Raw genomic sequence first — 23169 nt, forward strand, 5'->3', positions numbered from 1 at the left:
CTTCCATTTCCCCAGTAATCCCTCCCCCTCTCCTCTTTCCTTACTTTCCCACTACCTCACGAGCAATTCCCCCCCCCTGCAAATACAAAAAGGCACTTCTCTTTGCGTTGGTATCCTCAATCTGCACTTTTCTTCAGAGCGTTCGTCAAGCCGTCCGTTCGTTGAAAGTGTGTGTGTGTGTGTATTTACCTAGTTGTATTTACCTAGTTGTATTTTACGGGAAGGGGAGCTATGCTCGTGAGGTCCCGTCTTCATATCTCATTTTATCTAAACTATTTTTAAATTCATGTATTGTTTTTGCACACACCACTTTCTCATCTAACTTGTTCCAACTGTCTATTGCTCTGTGAGGAAAGCTGTTCTTTTTCAAATCTCTTCTATAGTTGTCTTTTTTTATTTTCTTTCCGTGTCCTCTTGTATTTCTGTCATCCCATTTTATCAGATTCTCTCTATCAGTAATTTCTATGCCTTTCATGATTCTGTAAATAGCTATCAAATCTCCTCTCTCTCTTCTTTGCTCTAGTGTCTGTAGTTTAAGTTTTTGTAGTCTCTCTTCATATGATAGTTTTGAGAGTGTTGGTGCCAGTTTAGTAATTGCTCTTTGTATTCTTTCAAGTTTTTTTATACATTTTTTTGTACTTGGTGACCATATCGTTGCTGCATATTCCAATCTTGGTCTTATCAGGGTGACTAGGATTTTCCTCACCATTTCTTCATCCAGGTATGTAAATGCCACTTTGATTGTTCTTATTAAATTATAAGTTTCTCCAAAAATCTTATTTATATGTTTCTCAGGTGACATATTATTCATAACAATGACTCCCAGGTCCCTCTCATTTTCTACTCTTTTTATTCCTTCTTCTCCCAAATTATATGATCCTGTTATTCTGTTTTTGCTTTTTCCAAATTCCATTATACTACACTTTTTTGTATTGAACTCCATCTCCCACTTCCTACTCCATTCTTGTACTTTATTTAGATCTCTCTGTAGTGATTCACAATCTTCTTCAGTTTTCACTCTTTTCAGTAATTTTGCATCATCTGCAAAGAAGCTCATATAGCTTTCAATTCCTTCATCCATATCATTAATATATATAGCAAACATTATTGGGGCCAGAACTGTTCCCTGCGGGACACCGCTTATTACTTCATTCCATTTTGAGTGCTGATCTCTTATCACTACTCGCATTTTTCTTTCTTGCAAAAAGTCTTCCATCCAATTTAGCAATTTACCTTGTATTCCTCCTTCATATTCTAATTTCTTAAGCAACTTCTTATGTGGTACTTTGTCAAAAGCTTTTTTTAGGTCTAGAAATGCACAATCAGCCCATCCATCTCTTTCTTGTATTATATCTATTAGCCTTGAATAGAAACATATTAAATTGGTGACGCATGATCGTCCTTGTCTGAATCCAAATTGCCTTGGATTTAGTACGTTGTTTTTTTCCAAGTATTTTACCCATCTACTTTTGATAATTCTTTCACATATTTTTGCTATTGTACTTGTTAGAGAGACTGGTCTATAGTTGGTAGGTTCTTCTTTATTTCCTCCTTTATATATAGGTACTATATTTGCTTTTTTCCAATCTTCTGGAACTTTTCCTTCTTTTAAGGAACTGCTTATTATGCTATGTATTTTGTCTGCCAGTTCATTCCTACATTCTTTCAGAATCCAGTTTGCTATTTCATCTGGCCCATGCGATTTTCTGACATCAAAATTACCCAAGTGTGTCAATATTTCATTCTTCGTTACTTCTATTTCTTCCATAGGGGGGACTTTTTCCTTCCACTCAATCTCTTCAGGTTGTATATTTTCCCTTGTAAACACTGATTTAAAATGTTTGTTCATAATTTCTGCCATTTCCATTTCCTCAGTGTATTCAACTCCCCCTTGTCTTAATTTCTCCAAGTCTTGTTTGTTTTTCAGTTTATTGTTTACAAATCTGTAGAATAGTTTTGGTTGATCTTTACACTTTTCTATAACATCTTTTTCATATTTTCTTTTTTCCTCTCTGCACTTTTGTACATATTCATTTCTATAACCAGTATATATTTTCCATTTTTCAGGTCTTCTGTCTTTTTTCCATCCGGTCCAGGCTTTGTCTCTTTTGTCTTTTAACTCCCTACAACTTTTGTTGTACCAGCATTTTACATATTCTTTTTCTTGTTTTTGTCTTGGGACATACTTTTCCACTCCTTCTTTGTAAATTTTTGTCAAAATATTCCATTTCTCTTCCACTGATGTTTCTTCTTTGTATATTTCTTCCCAGTTTTCTTGTTGGAAGAATTCTCTTATTTTATCAAAGTTTGTTTTTTCATACATCATTCTTCCTTTTCTATATTGTTCATTTCTTTTCATATATTTTTCTTCATTAAGTTCCAGTTCAATCAATATGTGGTCACTTTTACCTATTGGTGTTTTATATTCAATCTTGTCCACTATTCTAGGTTCAGATGTAATTATTAAGTCTAGCCTCGATGGTTCTTCTTCATTTCTATACCTAGTGTTCTCTTGTATCCATTGTGTCATTGAATGGTCAGTAATCATCTCAAGTAGAGCATTTCCCCATGAGTCATCACCACTCTTTACTGTCATTTCTTCCCAGCAGATTTCTTTGCAATTAAAGTCGCCCATCATAACTATTCTTCCTCCGTCTTCCATTATTTTAGTTAATGCTATCTTTGTGTCCTCTAACATACTTTTATGTTCATTCTCCTCCCATGAGGCTGTTTTCGGAGGCACATAGTTGATCACAAATTTTCTGCTCTTCTTATCTCGGTCTTCCACTTCTATCATAATCATCTCTACTGTATTCTTTCCATATATGACACCTTTCACGTTTATATCCTTCTTTGTCAGGAACATAACTCCACCCCCTTGTTTTTTCTCTCTGTTTCTAATCCAATAATTGTATGTATCATGTCCTACACTGTTGGGTGGTAGTGGGCCTTTTAATTTTGTTTCTACAATTCCCATTATGTCCGGTTCTTTTTCTTTCAAATAATCATTCAGTTCATTCAATCCTGTTATCAATCCATCTATATTTGTGTAAGACACTCTTAGTTTTCTGCCACTTCCATTGTGTTCTCTGTTTCCCTTATGTTTTTCTTTAGTATGTCGAACTGCTTTATTTTCATGTTCACTACTCTCCAATAGAATCTCTCTTTCTCTGACTCCGTTCTTTCCTCGTTTTTTGCCTTAGCTTCAATTCTTTTCTGCTTTTCTGCCTCTCTTTCCTCCTTATTCATTTCTCTTTTTATCCATACCTTTTTATATTGATCATTTGTTGCTAGTTTCCCTGTCTTGGATAGAATTTTCTCTGCCGTTGTTTGTGACCTGAATTTAATCTTAATTGGTCTGGTCTTATCTGTACTATATTTTCCGAGTCTGAATTTTTCCTCAATTTCCTTTATAATTTCTGGTTCATCTTCCTGGACTAATTTTAATAAACTGCTTACCCTTTCATTTTCCTCCTTGATTCTTGCGGTTCTATCTGGGTTATGTTTCTCTTCCATTCCTAATATAATTATACATTTCTTTTTGTCAGCTAATTCTCTTACTATATTCTCCTTCTGTCTCATCACTTTAATAACTGAGTCTTCATTATGTTCTTTCAATTGCTGTTTGACTATGTCAGTGAATGAAACCTTATTCCCTTCTTGAGTTATTCTCCAATTTTTAGCTTCTGTAGCTATTTTCTCACTGTTTTCATTACTATTCTTCTTCAATTTCTCATTCTCCTCCTTTACATTTCCTAACTGTCTTTTTAGGTCCTCTACTTCTTCAGTTAAGTTTCTGTTAGCCTTCTCTAGTTGTTCCAATCTTTCAATTCTTTGGAGAATGGAGCCTACATTACCTAACTTACGTTCCAAGTCCTCGATCACCTTATCAACTCTCTCCTCTAGTCTTATCAGTCTGGGGGGGGTTGTGTCCCCCCCACCCTCTTTAAATCCCTGGAACATATTCTCGTCACTTTCTACTGTATTTCTCCTCTCTATACTTCTAATCTTTACATTTTTATTTGCCATTTCGTCATCCGGTGGTCGTTTCATGTTGACCTTCCGCCCGTCTGCCTGGGCCAAGTCCTCCACATCCTCATTACCTTCCATTTCCCCAGTAATCCCTCCCCCTCTCCTCTTTCCTTACTTTCCCACTACCTCACGAGCAATTCCCCCCCCCTGCAAATACAAAAAGGCACTTCTCTTTGCGTTGGTATCCTCAATCTGCACTTTTCTTCAGAGCGTTCGTCAAGCCGTCCGTTCGTTGAAAGTGTGTGTGTGTGTGTGTGTATTTACCTAGTTGTATTTACCTAGTTGTATTTTGCGGGAAGGGGAGCTATGCTCGTGTTGTCCCGCCTTTGTATCTTGCAGTGTCTAGTTTGTTTTTAAACTCATGAATGGTTTTTGCGCATACTATTTCATTGTCCAGTTTGTTCCAAGTGTCCAAAACTCTATGAGGAAAACTGTTTTTCTTCAGTTCTCTTCTATAGCTATGTTTTTTTATTTTCTTTCCATGTCCTCTTGTGTTTCTTTTGTCCCAGTTAAGTAAGTTCTCACTATCGAGTACCTCTGTGCCTTTCATGATTCTGTAGATGGTCAATAGGTCACCTCTCTCTCTTCTTTGCTCCAGTGTCGGTAACTCCAGTTTAGCCAATCTCTCTTCGTATGATAGGTTTGCAAGTGCAGGTGCCATTTTTGTAGCTGCTCTTTGGATTCTTTCTATTTTCTTTATATTCTTTTTGGTACTGGGGGACCACAATGTCGCTGCATACTCTAATCTAGGCCTTATCAATGTAACCAATATTTTTTTCATCATGTCTTCGTCCAAGTATGTAAACGCCACTTTTATTGATCTTAGCAAATTGTAAGTCTCCCCGACAATTTTGTTAATCTGTATATCATAGGACAAGTCGCTCGTGATAATTACTCCCAAATCTTTTTCGGATCCTACTTTCTTTACTTCTTTGGTTCCAATTGTATATTTTCCTGATATTCTGTTTTTGCTTTTTCCAAACTCCATTATGCTACACTTCTTAGTATTAAAGTCCACTTCCCATTTCTGACTCCAGTTCCATACCCTATTTAGGTCTTCTTGCAGTGCTTCACAGTCCTCATCAGTTTCTATTTTCCTTAGCAGTTTGGCGTCATCGGCAAAGAAGCTCATGTAGCAGTTCACGTCCTCATCCATGTCATTCATATAGATAGCAAACATTATTGGTGCCAGCACAGATCCTTGCGGTACTCCACTGATCACCTCTTTCCAGTCTGAATATTTTTCTCTGAGCACTACTCTCATCTTTCTACCAGTCAGAAAGTCCTCTATCCATTTTAGTAGGTTTCCCTGTATTCCTCCTATGTGTTCCAGTTTTTTTTAGTAGTTTTCTGTGTGGTACTTTGTCAAAGGCTTTTTGCAAGTCTAGGAATGCACAATCAGCCCATCCATTTCTTTCTTGCACTATGTCTATTAGTCTTGAGTAAAAGCATATTAAGTTTGTGGAGCATGATCTTCCTTGTCTGAATCCGAATTGTCTTGGGTTTAATATGTCATTGTCTTCCAGATGTTTTACCCATCTATTCTTGATTATTTTCTCACAAATTTTGGCAATGGTGCTTGTTAGTGATACTGGCCTATAGTTGGTGGGTTCTTCTTTGTTTCCTCCTTTGTGTATTGGTACAATGTTAGCGTTTTTCCAGTCCTCGGGTATCTTTCCTTCTTTGAGTGAGCTGTTTATTAAGATGTGTATTTTGTCTGTTAGTTCTTCTTTGCACTCCTTTAGAATCCAATTTGCAATACCGTCCGGGCCATGTGATTTTCTGACATCCAGCCTTGATAAATGTTCTGATATTTCCTTTAGTGATGCTGTAAACTCATTCATGAGGGGAGATTTCTTGTTTTTGTCTATGTCACAATTCGGTATTTTCTCTCTGGTGAAAACAGATTTAAAGTGATTGTTCATGACTTCGGCCATCTCTAAATCTTCTGTGTATTCTATGTTTCCTTGGCATAGTTTCACCAATTCCTGTTTGTTTTTAAGTTTACCATTCACATACCGATAGAATAGTTTGGGTTGCTCTTTGCATTTGTCTATAATATCCTTCTCATGGTTCCTTTTCTCCTCTCTTCTCACATTAACATACTCATTTCTATAGTTAACATAAATTTGCCATTTGCTTTGTTTTTTGTCTTTTCTCCACTTTTTCCAAGCTTTGTCCCTTCTGTCTTTTGCCTCACTGCATCTTTTGTTGAACCAACATTTAATGTACTCTCTCTCTCGCTTTTGTCTTGGTACATGCCTGTTTACCCCTTCATTGTAGTTTTCCATCAATATATTCCATTTCTCTTCCACTGCTGTTTCTTCCCTGTAAAATATTTCCCAGTTTGCATTCCGGAAGAATGTCTTTAGTTTTGTAAAGTCTGTTTTGTTGTACCTCAGTCTTCCTTTCCTATGCTTTTCGTTCCTCTCTATGTCTATTTCTTCCTTTAGTATAGTTTCGATGAGTACATGGTCACTCTTTCCAATTGGTGTCTCATACTGGACTTTATGCACTATTTCAGGCTCTGTTGTAAATATTAGATCTAGTTTCGATGGCTCTTCATTATTTCTGTACCTTGTGTTTTCATGGACCCATTGGGTCATTGTGTACTCCATGGTCATATCTAGCAGTACATTGCCCCACGAGTCATCTCCTCCTTGCACTGTCATGCTGTCCCAACAAATTTCTTTGCAATTGAAGTCCCCCATAACTACCAGATTACCCTTACCCATTAGTATCTCATTGAGTGATTTTCTTGTGTCATCTAGCATTTTTTTATGTTCAATTTCTTTCCAAGCGCTTGTTTTTGGAGGCACATAAGTCACCACAAACTTTCTACTTTTCATATTCTTGCCTTCGACTTTTATCATGATCAATTCAGCATTACCTTTGCCCTCTGCAATTTTTGTCACCTTTAGGTCTTTCTTGGCCAAGAACATGATTCCCCCTCCCTGTTTCTTGTCCCTGTTTTTTATCCAGTAGTTGTATAAACCTTGTCCGATAACAGTGGATGGTATTTCACCTCTTAGTTTAGTCTCTACAATTCCCATTATGTCTGGTTTTGCTTCTAACAGATAATCATTGAGTTCGTTCAGTCCCGAAATTAGTCCGTCAATGTTGGTATAGGCCACTTTTAATTTTCTTCCTTCTCCCTGGTTTCTTCTTCCCTTGTTTTGTTCGTTTTGAAGCGCCATTGTCTTAATCTCAAGTCTATTACTCTCCACTGGAATTCTTTGCATTCTGTCTCCGATCTTTTCAAGTTTTTTTCCTTTGCTTCTTCTCTTAGCGCCCTTTCTTTTTCTAATTCCTCAGTACTCATTTCTCTTTTTATCCATATCTTATTGTATTTTTCACTCTTTGCCAAGTTACCTACTTTTTCAAATATGTCTTCTACTACCACTTGTGACCTTAGTTTTATCTTTAGAGGTCGATTCCTATCCTTAGTATAGCGACCAATTCTGTAAGTCTCTTCTAAGTCTGTGCCTGAATCACTATCTCCCCCCTGAATTTCATTAAGGATTTCTACTGCTGTCTCTTTTTCTTCTTTTTCTCTCATGTACCTCGCCAATCCTTGTTTTTCTTTAAGCCCATAAACCACAATACATTTCTTCCTATCTACTGTGTCCCTGACCCAATTTGCTTTTTCGTTAATCACTTGAATGATTGTGTCTTTTGCATTATCTTGCATTTGCTGCTTGACTATTTCTTTGAAAGCAATTTCTTTATTTTCAATATTTTCTTTCCACTTTTTAATTTCCTGGATACTGTCCCCACCTAAGTTTTCTTCGATCTTTTGTGTCAATTCTTGGAATTTGTTGTTCACTTCTTGCTTTAGATTTTCGCTATTATTATCATTAGTTTTCTTCTTTTCATTTTCATTCTTCAGTTCATTTATGTCTCTTTTCATTTCTTTAATTTCGTTTGTAAGATCCAAGTTAGCTTTTTTCAGGTCAGAAATTTCGTGGTTAGTCTTAGATAAACAATCAATTAAACCAATTACCTCTTTTCTTAAGTCCATGATTTCATTTTCCCACCGAGTCCTATTTTTGCTCATCTCTCTCTCTATCTCTAATAATCTACTTAAGTTCTTTCTTTCGTACTTACCAAACCCTAAGAATTCATTGTCGTAACACGCGGCGCTTTGTTTATTGTTTACATCGCGTTTCAGTGGATTGCCTCCAGATGGCTCTGATTCGCAACTGGCTTTCGAGTCGTTTTCATTCATTTTTGCTAATTTCGAGTTAACACAATTAACTAGCACTGCATAGATACCATTTCGGGCACTCACGTTCACTCCCCACCCCTACAGTACAAACCAGGTTTTCCTTTTTCGTCGTAAATCCTCTCCTTCTTGGTCGTGTGTGTGTGTGTGTGTGTGTGTATTTACCTAGTTGTATTTACCTAGTTGTATTTTACGGGAAGGGGAGCTATGCTCGTGAGGTCCCGTCTTCATATCTCATTTTATCTAAACTATTTTTAAATTCATGTATTGTTTTTGCACACACCACTTTCTCATCTAACTTGTTCCAACTGTCTATTGCTCTGTGAGGAAAGCTGTTCTTTTTCAAATCTCTTCTATAGTTGTCTTTTTTTATTTTCTTTCCGTGTCCTCTTGTATTTCTGTCATCCCATTTTATCAGATTCTCTCTATCAGTAATTTCTATGCCTTTCATGATTCTGTAAATAGCTATCAAATCTCCTCTCTCTCTTCTTTGTTCTAGTGTCTGTAGTTTAAGTTTTTGTAGTCTCTCTTCATATGATAGTTTTGAGAGTGTTGGTGCCAGTTTAGTAATTGCTCTTTGTATTCTTTCAAGTTTTTTTATACATTTTTTTGTACTTGGTGACCATATCGTTGCTGCATATTCCAATCTTGGTCTTATCAGGGTGACTAGGATTTTCCTCACCATTTCTTCATCCAGGTATGTAAATGCCACTTTGATTGTTCTTATTAAATTATAAGTTTCTCCAAAAATCTTATTTATATGTTTCTCAGGTGACATATTATTCATAACAATGACTCCCAGGTCCCTCTCATTTTCTACTCTTTTTATTCCTTCTTCTCCCAAATTATATGATCCTGTTATTCTGTTTTTGCTTTTTCCAAATTCCATTATACTACACTTTTTTGTATTGAACTCCATCTCCCACTTCCTACTCCATTCTTGTACTTTATTTAGATCTCTCTGTAGTGATTCACAATCTTCTTCAGTTTTCACTCTTTTCAGTAATTTTGCATCATCTGCAAAGAAGCTCATATAGCTTTCAATTCCTTCATCCATATCATTAATATATATAGCAAACATTATTGGGGCCAGAACTGTTCCCTGCGGGACACCGCTTATTACTTCATTCCATTTTGAGTGCTGATCTCTTATCACTACTCGCATTTTTCTTTCTTGCAAAAAGTCTTCCATCCAATTTAGCAATTTACCTTGTATTCCTCCTTCATATTCTAATTTCTTAAGCAACTTCTTATGTGGTACTTTGTCAAAAGCTTTTTTTAGGTCTAGAAATGCACAATCAGCCCATCCATCTCTTTCTTGTATTATATCTATTAGCCTTGAATAGAAACATATTAAATTGGTGACGCATGATCGTCCTTGTCTGAATCCAAATTGCCTTGGATTTAGTACGTTGTTTTTTTCCAAGTATTTTACCCATCTACTTTTGATAATTCTTTCACATATTTTTGCTATTGTACTTGTTAGAGAGACTGGTCTATAGTTGGTAGGTTCTTCTTTATTTCCTCCTTTATATATAGGTACTATATTTGCTTTTTTCCAATCTTCTGGAACTTTTCCTTCTTTTAAGGAACTGCTTATTATGCTATGTATTTTGTCTGCCAGTTCATTCCTACATTCTTTCAGAATCCAGTTTGCTATTTCATCTGGCCCATGCGATTTTCTGACATCAAAATTACCCAAGTGTGTCAATATTTCATTCTTCGTTACTTCTATTTCTTCCATAGGGGGGACTTTTTCCTTCCACTCAATCTCTTCAGGTTGTATATTTTCCCTTGTAAACACTGATTTAAAATGTTTGTTCATAATTTCTGCCATTTCCATTTCCTCAGTGTATTCAACTCCCCCTTGTCTTAATTTCTCCAAGTCTTGTTTGTTTTTCAGTTTATTGTTTACAAATCTGTAGAATAGTTTTGGTTGATCTTTACACTTTTCTATAACATCTTTTTCATATTTTCTTTTTTCCTCTCTGCACTTTTGTACATATTCATTTCTATAACCAGTATATATTTTCCATTTTTCAGGTCTTCTGTCTTTTTTCCATCCGGTCCAGGCTTTGTCTCTTTTGTCTTTTAACTCCCTACAACTTTTGTTGTACCAGCATTTTACATATTCTTTTTCTTGTTTTTGTCTTGGGACATACTTTTCCACTCCTTCTTTGTAAATTTTTGTCAAAATATTCCATTTCTCTTCCACTGATGTTTCTTCTTTGTATATTTCTTCCCAGTTTTCTTGTTGGAAGAATTCTCTTATTTTATCAAAGTTTGTTTTTTCATACATCATTCTTCCTTTTCTATATTGTTCATTTCTTTTCATATATTTTTATTCATTAAGTTCCAGTTCAATCAATATGTGGTCACTTTTACCTATTGGTGTTTTATATTCAATCTTGTCCACTATTCTAGGTTCAGATGTAATTATTAAGTCTAGCCTCGATGGTTCTTCTTCATTTCTATACCTAGTGTTCTCTTGTATCCATTGTGTCATTGAATGGTCAGTAATCATCTCAAGTAGAGCATTTCCCCATGAGTCATCACCACTCTTTACTGTCATTTCTTCCCAGCAGATTTCTTTGCAATTAAAGTCGCCCATCATAACTATTCTTCCTCCGTCTTCCATTATTTTAGTTAATGCTATCTTTGTGTCCTCTAACATACTTTTATGTTCATTCTCCTCCCATGAGGCTGTTTTCGGAGGCACATAGTTGATCACAAATTTTCTGCTCTTCTTATCTCGGTCTTCCACTTCTATCATAATCATCTCTACTGTATTCTTTCCATATATGACACCTTTCACGTTTATATCCTTCTTTGTCAGGAACATAACTCCACCCCCTTGTTTTTTCTCTCTGTTTCTAATCCAATAATTGTATGTATCATGTCCTACACTGTTGGGTGGTAGTGGGCCTTTTAATTTTGTTTCTACAATTCCCATTATGTCCGGTTCTTTTTCTTTCAAATAATCATTCAGTTCATTCAATCCTGTTATCAATCCATCTATATTTGTGTAAGACACTCTTAGTTTTCTGCCACTTCCATTGTGTTCTCTGTTTCCCTTATGTTTTTCTTTAGTATGTCGAACTGCTTTATTTTCATGTTCACTACTCTCCAATAGAATCTCTCTTTCTCTGACTCCGTTCTTTCCTCGTTTTTTGCCTTAGCTTCAATTCTTTTCTGCTTTTCTGCCTCTCTTTCCTCCTTATTCATTTCTCTTTTTATCCATACCTTTTTATATTGATCATTTGTTGCTAGTTTCCCTGTCTTGGATAGAATTTTCTCTGCCGTTGTTTGTGACCTGAATTTAATCTTAATTGGTCTGGTCTTATCTGTACTATATTTTCCGAGTCTGAATTTTTCCTCAATTTCCTTTATAATTTCTGGTTCATCTTCCTGGACTAATTTTAATAAACTGCTTACCCTTTCATTTTCCTCCTTGATTCTTGCGGTTCTATCTGGGTTATGTTTCTCTTCCATTCCTAATATAATTATACATTTCTTTTTGTCAGCTAATTCTCTTACTATATTCTCCTTCTGTCTCATCACTTTAATAACTGAGTCTTCATTATGTTCTTTCAATTGCTGTTTGACTATGTCAGTGAATGAAACCTTATTCCCTTCTTGAGTTATTCTCCAATTTTTAGCTTCTGTAGCTATTTTCTCACTGTTTTCATTACTATTCTTCTTCAATTTCTCATTCTCCTCCTTTACATTTCCTAACTGTCTTTTTAGGTCCTCTACTTCTTCAGTTAAGTTTCTGTTAGCCTTCTCTAGTTGTTCCAATCTTTCAATTCTTTGGAGAATGGAGCCTACATTACCTAACTTACGTTCCAAGTCCTCGATCACCTTATCAACTCTCTCCTCTAGTCTTATCAGTCTGGGGGGGGTTGTGTCCCCCCCACCCTCTTTAAATCCCTGGAACATATTCTCGTCACTTTCTACTGTATTTCTCCTCTCTATACTTCTAATCTTTACATTTTTATTTGCCATTTCGTCATCCGGTGGTCGTTTCATGTTGACCTTCCGCCCGTCTGCCTGGGCCAAGTCCTCCACATCCTCATTACCTTCCATTTCCCCAGTAATCCCTCCCCCTCTCCTCTTTCCTTACTTTCCCACTACCTCACGAGCAATTCCCCCCCCCCTGCAAATACAAAAAGGCACTTCTCTTTGCGTTGGTATCCTCAATCTGCACTTTTCTTCAGAGCGTTCGTCAAGCCGTCCGTTCGTTGAAAGTGTGTGTGTGTGTGTATTTACCTAGTTGTATTTACCTAGTTGTATTTTACGGGAAGGGGAGCTATGCTCGTGAGGTCCCGTCTTCATATCTCATTTTATCTAAACTATTTTTAAATTCATGTATTGTTTTTGCACACACCACTTTCTCATCTAACTTGTTCCAACTGTCTATTGCTCTGTGAGGAAAGCTGTTCTTTTTCAAATCTCTTCTATAGTTGTCTTTTTTTATTTTCTTTCCGTGTCCTCTTGTATTTCTGTCATCCCATTTTATCAGATTCTCTCTATCAGTAATTTCTATGCCTTTCATGATTCTGTAAATAGCTATCAAATCTCCTCTCTCTCTTCTTTGCTCTAGTGTCTGTAGTTTAAGTTTTTGTAGTCTCTCTTCATATGATAGTTTTGAGAGTGTTGGTGCCAGTTTAGTAATTGCTCTTTGTATTCTTTCAAGTTTTTTTATACATTTTTTTGTACTTGGTGACCATATCGTTGCTGCATATTCCAATCTTGGTCTTATCAGGGTGACTAGGATTTTCCTCACCATTTCTTCATCCAGGTATGTAAATGCCACTTTGATTGTTCTTATTAAATTATAAGTTTCTCCAAAAATCTTATTTATATGTTTCTCAGGTGACATATTATTCATAACAATGACTCCCAGGTCCCTCTCATTTTCTACTCTTTTTATTCCTTCTTCTCCCAAATTATATGATCCTGTTATTCTGTTTTTGCTTTTTCCAAATTCCATTATACTACACTTTTTTGTATTGAACTCCATCTCCCACTTCCTACTCCATTCTTGTACTTTATTTAGATCTCTCTGTAGTGATTCACAATCTTCTTCAGTTTTCACTCTTTTCAGTAATTTTGCATCATCTGCAAAGAAGCTCATATAGCTTTCAATTCCTTCATCCATATCATTAATATATATAGCAAACATTATTGGGGCCAGAACTGTTCCCTGCGGGACACCGCTTATTACTTCATTCCATTTTGAGTGCTGATCTCTTATCACTACTCGCATTTTTCTTTCTTGCAAAAAGTCTTCCATCCAATTTAGCAATTTACCTTGTATTCCTCCTTCATATTCTAATTTCTTAAGCAACTTCTTATGTGGTACTTTGTCAAAAGCTTTTTTTTAGGTCTAGAAATGCACAATCAGCCCATCCATCTCTTTCTTGTATTATATCTATTAGCCTTGAATAGAAACATATTAAATTGGTGACGCATGATCGTCCTTGTCTGAATCCAAATTGCCTTGGATTTAGTACGTTGTTTTTTTCCAAGTATTTTACCCATCTACTTTTGATAATTCTTTCACATATTTTTGCTATTGTACTTGTTAGAGAGACTGGTCTATAGTTGGTAGGTTCTTCTTTATTTCCTCCTTTATATATAGGTACTATATTTGCTTTTTTCCAATCTTCTGGAACTTTTCCTTCTTTTAAGGAACTGCTTATTATGCTATGTATTTTGTCTGCCAGTTCATTCCTACATTCTTTCAGAATCCAGTTTGCTATTTCATCTGGCCCATGCGATTTTCTGACATCAAAATTACCCAAGTGTGTCAATATTTCATTCTTCGTTACTTCTATTTCTTCCATAGGGGGGACTTTTTCCTTCCACTCAATCTCTTCAGGTTGTATATTTTCCCTTGTAAACACTGATTTAAAATGTTTGTTCATAATTTCTGCCATTTCCATTTCCTCAGTGTATTCAACTCCCCCTTGTCTTAATTTCTCCAAGTCTTGTTTGTTTTTCAGTTTATTGTTTACAAATCTGTAGAATAGTTTTGGTTGATCTTTACACTTTTCTATAACATCTTTTTCATATTTTCTTTTTTCCTCTCTGCACTTTTGTACATATTCATTTCTATAACCAGTATATATTTTCCATTTTTCAGGTCTTCTGTCTTTTTTCCATCCGGTCCAGGCTTTGTCTCTTTTGTCTTTTAACTCCCTACAACTTTTGTTGTACCAGCATTTTACATATTCTTTTTCTTGTTTTTGTCTTGGGACATACTTTTCCACTCCTTCTTTGTAAATTTTTGTCAAAATATTCCATTTCTCTTCCACTGATGTTTCTTCTTTGTATATTTCTTCCCAGTTTTCTTGTTGGAAGAATTCTCTTATTTTATCAAAGTTTGTTTTTTCATACATCATTCTTCCTTTTCTATATTGTTCATTTCTTTTCATATATTTTTCTTCATTAAGTTCCAGTTCAATCAATATGTGGTCACTTTTACCTATTGGTGTTTTATATTCAATCTTGTCCACTATTCTAGGTTCAGATGTAATTATTAAGTCTAGCCTCGATGGTTCTTCTTCATTTCTATACCTAGTGTTCTCTTGTATCCATTGTGTCATTGAATGGTCAGTAATCATCTCAAGTAGAGCATTTCCCCATGAGTCATCACCACTCTTTACTGTCATTTCTTCCCAGCAGATTTCTTTGCAATTAAAGTCGCCCATCATAACTATTCTTCCTCCGTCTTCCATTATTTTAGTTAATGCTATCTTTGTGTCCTCTAACATACTTTTATGTTCATTCTCCTCCCATGAGGCTGTTTTCGGAGGCACATAGTTGATCACAAATTTTCTGCTCTTCTTATCTCGGTCTTCCACTTCTATCATAATCATCTCTACTGTATTCTTTCCATATATGACACCTTTCACGTTTATATCCTTCTTTGTCAGGAACATAACTCCACCCCCTTGTTTTTTCTCTCTGTTTCTAATCCAATAATTGTATGTATCATGTCCTACACTGTTGGGTGGTAGTGGGCCTTTTAATTTTGTTTCTACAATTCCCATTATGTCCGGTTCTTTTTCTTTCAAATAATCATTCAGTTCATTCAATCCTGTTATCAATCCATCTATATTTGTGTAAGACACTCTTAGTTTTCTGCCACTTCCATTGTGTTCTCTGTTTCCCTTATGTTTTTCTTTAGTATGTCGAACTGCTTTATTTTCATGTTCACTACTCTCCAATAGAATCTCTCTTTCTCTGACTCCGTTCTTTCCTCGTTTTTTGCCTTAGCTTCAATTCTTTTCTGCTTTTCTGCCTCTCTTTCCTCCTTATTCATTTCTCTTTTTATCCATACCTTTTTATATTGATCATTTGTTGCTAGTTTCCCTGTCTTGGATAGAATTTTCTCTGCCGTTGTTTGTGACCTGAATTTAATCTTAATTGGTCTGGTCTTATCTGTACTATATTTTCCGAGTCTGAATTTTTCCTCAATTTCCTTTATAATTTCTGGTTCATCTTCCTGGACTAATTTTAATAAACTGCTTACCCTTTCATTTTCCTCCTTGATTCTTGCGGTTCTATCTGGGTTATGTTTCTCTTCCATTCCTAATATAATTATACATTTCTTTTTGTCAGCTAATTCTCTTACTATATTCTCCTTCTGTCTCATCACTTTAATAACTGAGTCTTCATTATGTTCTTTCAATTGCTGTTTGACTATGTCAGTGAATGAAACCTTATTCCCTTCTTGAGTTATTCTCCAATTTTTAGCTTCTGTAGCTATTTTCTCACTGTTTTCATTACTATTCTTCTTCAATTTCTCATTCTCCTCCTTTACATTTCCTAACTGTCTTTTTAGGTCCTCTACTTCTTCAGTTAAGTTTCTGTTAGCCTTCTCTAGTTGTTCCAATCTTTCAATTCTTTGGAGAATGGAGCCTACATTACCTAACTTACGTTCCAAGTCCTCGATCACCTTATCAACTCTCTCCTCTAGTCTTATCAGTCTGGGGGGGGTTGTGTCCCCCCACCCTCTTTAAATCCCTGGAACATATTCTCGTCACTTTCTACTGTATTTCTCCTCTCTATACTTCTAATCTTTACATTTTTATTTGCCATTTCGTCATCCGGTGGTCGTTTCATGTTGACCTTCCGCCCGTCTGCCTGGGCCAAGTCCTCCACATCCTCATTACCTTCCATTTCCCCAGTAATCCCTCCCCCTCTCCTCTTTCCTTACTTTCCCACTACCTCACGAGCAATTCCCCCCCCTGCAAATACAAAAAGGCACTTCTCTTTGCGTTGGTATCCTCAATCTGCACTTTTCTTCAGAGCGTTCGTCAAGCCGTCCGTTCGTTGAAAGTGTGTGTGTGTGTGTGTGTGTGTGTGTGTGTGTGTGTGTGTATTTACCTAGTTGTATTTACCTAGTTGTATTTTACGGGAAGGGGAGCTATGCTCGTGAGGTCCCGTCTTCATATCTCATTTTATCTAAACTATTTTTAAATTCATGTATTGTTTTTGCACACACCACTTTCTCATCTAACTTGTTCCAACTGTCTATTGCTCTGTGAGGAAAGCTGTTCTTTTTCAAATCTCTTCTATAGTTGTCTTTTTTTATTTTCTTTCCGTGTCCTCTTGTATTTCTGTCATCCCATTTTATCAGATTCTCTCTATCAGTAATTTCTATGCCTTTCATGATTCTGTAAATAGCTATCAAATCTCCTCTCTCTCTTCTTTGTTCTAGTGTCTGTAGTTTAAGTTTTTGTAGTCTCTCTTCATATGATAGTTTTGAGAGTGTTGGTGCCAGTTTAGTAATTGCTCTTTGTATTCTTTCAAGTTTTTTTATACATTTTTTTGTACTTGGTGACCATATCGTTGCTGCATATTCCAATCTTGGTCTTATCAGGGTGACTAGGATTTTCCTCACCATTTCTTCATCCAGGTATGTAAATGCCACTTTGATTGTTCTTATTAAATTATAAGTTTCTCCAAAAATCTTATTTATATGTTTCTCAGGTGACATATTATTCATAACAATGACTCCCAGGTCCCTCTCATTTTCTACTCTTTTTATTCCTTCTTCTCCCAAATTATATGATCCTGTTATTCTGTTTTTGCTTTTTCCAAATTCCATTATACTACACTTTTTTGTATTGAACTCCATCTCCCACTTCCTACTCCATTCTTGTACTTTATTTAGATCTCTCTGTAGTGATTCACAATCTTCTTCAGTTTTCACTCTTTTCAGTAATTTTGCATCATCTGCAAAGAAGCTCATATAGCTTTCAATTCCTTCATCCATATCATTAATATATATAGCAAACATTATTGGGGCCAGAACTGTTCCCTGCGGGACACCGCTTATTACTTCATTCCATTTTGAGTGCTGATCTCTTATCACTACTCGCATTTTTCTTTCTTGCAAAAAGTCTTCCATCCAATTTAGCAATTTACCTTGTATTCCTCCTTCATATTCTAATTTCTTAAGCAACTTCTTATGTGGTACTTTGTCAAAAGCTTTTTTTAGGTCTAGAAATGCACAATCAGCCCATCCATCTCTTTCTTGTATTATATCTATTAGCCTTGAATAGAAACATATTAAATTGGTGACGCATGATCGTCCTTGTCTGAATCCAAATTGCCTTGGATTTAGTACGTTGTTTTTTTCCAAGTATTTTACCCATCTACTTTTGATAATTCTTTCACATATTTTTGCTATTGTACTTGTTAGAGAGACTGGTCTATAGTTGGTAGGTTCTTCTTTATTTCCTCCTTTATATATAGGTACTATATTTGCTTTTTTCCAATCTTCTGGAACTTTTCCTTCTTTTAAGGAACTACTTATTATGCTATGTATTTTGTCTGCCAGTTCATTCCTACATTCTTTCAGAATCCAGTTTGCTATTTCATCTGGCCCATGCGATTTTCTGACATCAAAATTACCCAAGTGTGTCAATATTTCATTCTTCGTTACTTCTATTTCTTCCATAGGGGGGACTTTTTCCTTCCACTCAATCTCTTCAGGTTGTATATTTTCCCTTGTAAACACTGATTTAAAATGTTTGTTCATAATTTCTGCCATTTCCATTTCCTCAGTGTATTCAACTCCCCCTTGTCTTAATTTCTCCAAGTCTTGTTTGTTTTTCAGTTTATTGTTTACAAATCTGTAGAATAGTTTTGGTTGATCTTTACACTTTTCTATAACATCTTTTTCATATTTTCTTTTTTCCTCTCTGCACTTTTGTACATATTCATTTCTATAACCAGTATATATTTTCCATTTTTCAGGTCTTCTGTCTTTTTTCCATCCGGTCCAGGCTTTGTCTCTTTTGTCTTTTAACTCCCTACAATTTTTGTTGTACCAGCATTTTACATATTCTTTTTCTTGTTTTTGTCTTGGGACATACTTTTCCACTCCTTCTTTGTAAATTTTTGTCAAAATATTCCATTTCTCTTCCACTGATGTTTCTTCTTTGTATATTTCTTCCCAGTTTTCTTGTTGGAAGAATTCTCTTATTTTATCAAAGTTTGTTTTTTCATACATCATTCTTCCTTTTCTATATTGTTCATTTCTTTTCATATATTTTTCTTCATTAAGTTCCAGTTCAATCAATATGTGGTCACTTTTACCTATTGGTGTTTTATATTCAATCTTGTCCACTATTCTAGGTTCAGATGTAATTATTAAGTCTAGCCTCGATGGTTCTTCTTCATTTCTATACCTAGTGTTCTCTTGTATCCATTGTGTCATTGAATGGTCAGTAATCATCTCAAGTAGCGCATTTCCCCATGAGTCATCACCACTCTTTACTGTCATTTCTTCCCAGCAGATTTCTTTGCAATTAAAGTCGCCCATCATAACTATTCTTCCTCCGTCTTCCATTATTTTAGTTAATGCTATCTTTGTGTCCTCTAACATACTTTTATGTTCATTCTCCTCCCATGAGGCTGTTTTCGGAGGCACATAGTTGATCACAAATTTTCTGCTCTTCTTATCTCGGTCTTCCACTTCTATCATAATCATCTCTACTGTATTCTTTCCATATATGACACCTTTCACGTTTATATCCTTCTTTGTCAGGAACATAACTCCACCCCCTTGTTTTTTCTCTCTGTTTCTAATCCAATAATTGTATGTATCATGTCCTACACTGTTGGGTGGTAGTGGGCCTTTTAATTTTGTTTCTACAATTCCCATTATGTCCGGTTCTTTTTCTTTCAAATAATCATTCAGTTCATTCAATCCTGTTATCAATCCATCTATATTTGTGTAAGACACTCTTAGTTTTCTGCCACTTCCATTGTGTTCTCTGTTTCCCTTATGTTTTTCTTTAGTATGTCGAACTGCTTTATTTTCATGTTCACTACTCTCCAATAGAATCTCTCTTTCTCTGACTCCGTTCTTTCCTCGTTTTTTGCCTTAGCTTCAATTCTTTTCTGCTTTTCTGCCTCTCTTTCCTCCTTATTCATTTCTCTTTTTATCCATACCTTTTTATATTGATCATTTGTTGCTAGTTTCCCTGTCTTGGATAGAATTTTCTCTGCCGTTGTTTGTGACCTGAATTTAATCTTAATTGGTCTGGTCTTATCTGTACTATATTTTCCGAGTCTGAATTTTTCCTCAATTTCCTTTATAATTTCTGGTTCATCTTCCTGGACTAATTTTAATAAACTGCTTACCCTTTCATTTTCCTCCTTGATTCTTGCGGTTCTATCTGGGTTATGTTTCTCTTCCATTCCTAATATAATTATACATTTCTTTTTGTCAGCTAATTCTCTTACTATATTCTCCTTCTGTCTCATCACTTTAATAACTGAGTCTTCATTATGTTCTTTCAATTGCTGTTTGACTATGTCAGTGAATGAAACCTTATTCCCTTCTTGAGTTATTCTCCAATTTTTAGCTTCTGTAGCTATTTTCTCACTGTTTTCATTACTATTCTTCTTCAATTTCTCATTCTCCTCCTTTACATTTCCTAACTGTCTTTTTAGGTCCTCTACTTCTTCAGTTAAGTTTCTGTTAGCCTTCTCTAGTTGTTCCAATCTTTCAATTCTTTGGAGAATGGAGCCTACATTACCTAACTTACGTTCCAAGTCCTCGATCACCTTATCAACTCTCTCCTCTAGTCTTATCAGTCTGGGGGGGGTTGTGTCCCCCCCACCCTCTTTAAATCCCTGGAACATATTCTCGTCACTTTCTACTGTATTTCTCCTCTCTATACTTCTAATCTTTACATTTTTATTTGCCATTTCGTCATCCGGTGGTCGTTTCATGTTGACCTTCCGCCCGTCTGCCTGGGCCAAGTCCTCCACATCCTCATTACCTTCCATTTCCCCAGTAATCCCTCCCCCTCTCCTCTTTCCTTACTTTCCCACTACCTCACGAGCAATTCCCCCCCCCCTGCAAATACAAAAAGGCACTTCTCTTTGCGTTGGTATCCTCAATCTGCACTTTTCTTCAGAGCGTTCGTCAAGCCGTCCGTTCGTTGAAAGTGTGTGTGTGTGTGTGTGTGTGTGTGTGTGTGTGTGTGTGTGTGTGTGTGTGTGTGTGTACCTATATAAAAATGCAGCAGTCATAGAGCCTCAAACCAGAACCCCATGAGTAGGAGTTCAGTCTGCTACATCTTGCTGTTCAAATGGTATAAAAGGATTACAACCTGCTATTAATTGGGAACTGGGAAGCGATGCTATTTGTATCTGGGATCTTTCCATTTGTTTGCTTTGGTGTGAATGTACCAAATTCTCAAGTAACATTTTTGTGGACTTCAACATTTTCTTTTTCATCCTTATTTTTCTATGAGTACAAAATTACCTGTGTATAAATTGATTTGTTGCTGTAATGTCCACACTACTAATATCATAAGTAGATATTAGTTTCATGACAGTAAGTCAATAATACTTGTAAAGTCTGTACTTTTTTCCAGACCAAAAATAACCATCAATATTTCACTGGAGGAGACTCCACAAATTCATCATATAACAATCCAGAGAGAAAGGAATCTGCTTCAATGTGATACATGTGTAACTCCCCGCAAGAGCAATCTCAGATTCCATATGATGAGCCATGAAAAAAAAGAAGTGACATGAGCAATGCAGCTTTCTCAGAAAAAAGTTATTTTGAAAGAGCATATAATGTCTCACATAGGAGGAGAGAGACCTTTCCCTTGTGAGCTGTGTGACGCAGCATTCTTGCAAAGGAGTCATCTTAAAACACATGTGATGACCCACACAGGAGAGAAGCCTTTCCATTGTGACCTATGCAGTGCAGCTTTCTCTCACAAGGGTAATCTGAAACAGCATATGATGTCACACACAGGAGAAAGACCCTTCCAGTGTAACCTGTGTGATGCAGCTTTCTCACAAAAAAGTCATCTTAAGACACATGTGATGACCCACACTGGAGAGAAGCCTTTCCATTGTGACATATGTGATAAAGCTTTCTCACAAAAAGGTTATCTGAAACTGCATGTGGTGAGCCACACAGGAGAGAAGCCTTTCCAGTGTGACCTGTGTCATTCAGTTTTTACAAGAAATAGCCAGCTAAAAGAGCATATGAAGACCCACACACGAGAGAAACCTTTCCAGTGTGACATTTGTGATGCAGCTTTCTCAAGAAATACTCGCCTAAAAGAGCATATAATGACCCACACAGGAGAGAAGCCTTTCCATTGTGAACTATGTGATGCAGCTTTCATACGAAAATATGCACTCAGGAAGCATGTAATAATCCACACTGGAGAAAAGACTTTTCTCTGTGGCCTGTGTAATGCAGCTTTTTCACAAAAGCGGACTCTCACAAGACATCTGATTGCCCATACAAGGGGAAAGCCTTTCCACTGTGACCTGTGTGATGCATCTTTCAAGCGAAACAGTTGCCTGAAACGTCATGCTATGACCCACACAGGAGAGAAACCTTTCCAATGTGAACTGTGTGATTCAGCTTTCCTACGAAAAAGTAGTCTTGAAGAACATATGATGGCCCACACAGGAAAGAAGCCTTTTCGCTGTGGATTGTGCAATGCAACTTTCTCACAAAAGGGTAATCTTAAAAGGCATGTGATGACACATACTGAAGAGAAGTCTTTCCACTGTGACTTATGCAATTCAACTTTCACGCGAAAAAGTGGACTTGACAAACATATGATGACCAAACACAGGAGGGAAAGATCTACAGTGGTGTGATCTATATGCATCACTTTTCTCTTCAAACTCTCAGAAGTAAATTATGCTTTTCCATCACTGTATGCTGCTCATTTCTTATGGAATATTATTTTCAGTGAGGATTTGGTAACCAATACATTAAATACTAATTTTCCATATGCATTATTTTGATTACTGTAAGGTTTTCACTTTAGAGTTCTTTGTTAACAAAGAAATTGAATTATTTATATATGTCTTTATTAAAAGTTATAATGAAGTGATTTTTTAGTCCTTTCAGCCATTAAACCTGTCATGGTCCTATTCTTGATTGGAGGAAGGGGTTTTATATGATATTCCCCAGATGATTTAATTCAACTTTCATGACCTCTGCTCTTTATACCCAAGAATCTAAATAATTTGTGTGTGTTTCTTTGTACATCAGATTTTGTTTACACTACATGTATGGTTGTATGTATTATAAATGTTATACTAGACATATTAATAAGATTTTAAACAAATATTGAGTTTCCTTGTTATTTAAACATTTTGTGAAGAATGTGAGAAGAAATGTAAATGTCAGGTGCTTAGGTACTTGCCCAGAAGCATACAGCTGTAGTTATTGAATTAGACAGATGGAACACACTACTAATCAAAACATAGAATAGATAAATAAAGTTCAAAAGGATGCATGTTATATTGGCAAGGGATTTATTTTAAAACCTATTTTCTGTGAAGCTTGGGAGTGTGAATAAGTAGGCGTGCAACACCGTTTTCAAGGAGTATTG

General features: G+C 36.0%; 1 protein-coding gene across 2 annotated transcripts in view; it reads left to right on the top strand.

The window, feature by feature from the left end:
- The window catches only part of LOC143030687 (uncharacterized), a 42373-nt gene extending 19353 nt beyond the window's left edge, over positions 1 to 23020 (top strand). For both annotated transcript variants that reach the window (XM_076193870.1, XM_076193871.1), the window contains exon 2: positions 21169 to 23020. In XM_076193870.1, the coding sequence (XP_076049985.1) occupies positions 21335 to 22426 (1092 nt within the window). In that variant the 5' untranslated portion in view covers positions 21169 to 21334 and the 3' untranslated portion in view covers positions 22427 to 23020. The remainder of the gene's footprint in view (positions 1 to 21168) is intronic.
- The last annotated feature ends 149 nt before the right edge of the window (positions 23021 to 23169 follow it).

The sequence above is a fragment of the Oratosquilla oratoria genome, chromosome 12 (assembly GCF_046742065.1).
Source record: "Oratosquilla oratoria isolate Oo_2021 chromosome 12, ASM4674206v1, whole genome shotgun sequence".
Taxonomy (NCBI): Eukaryota; Metazoa; Arthropoda; class Malacostraca; order Stomatopoda; family Squillidae; genus Oratosquilla; species Oratosquilla oratoria.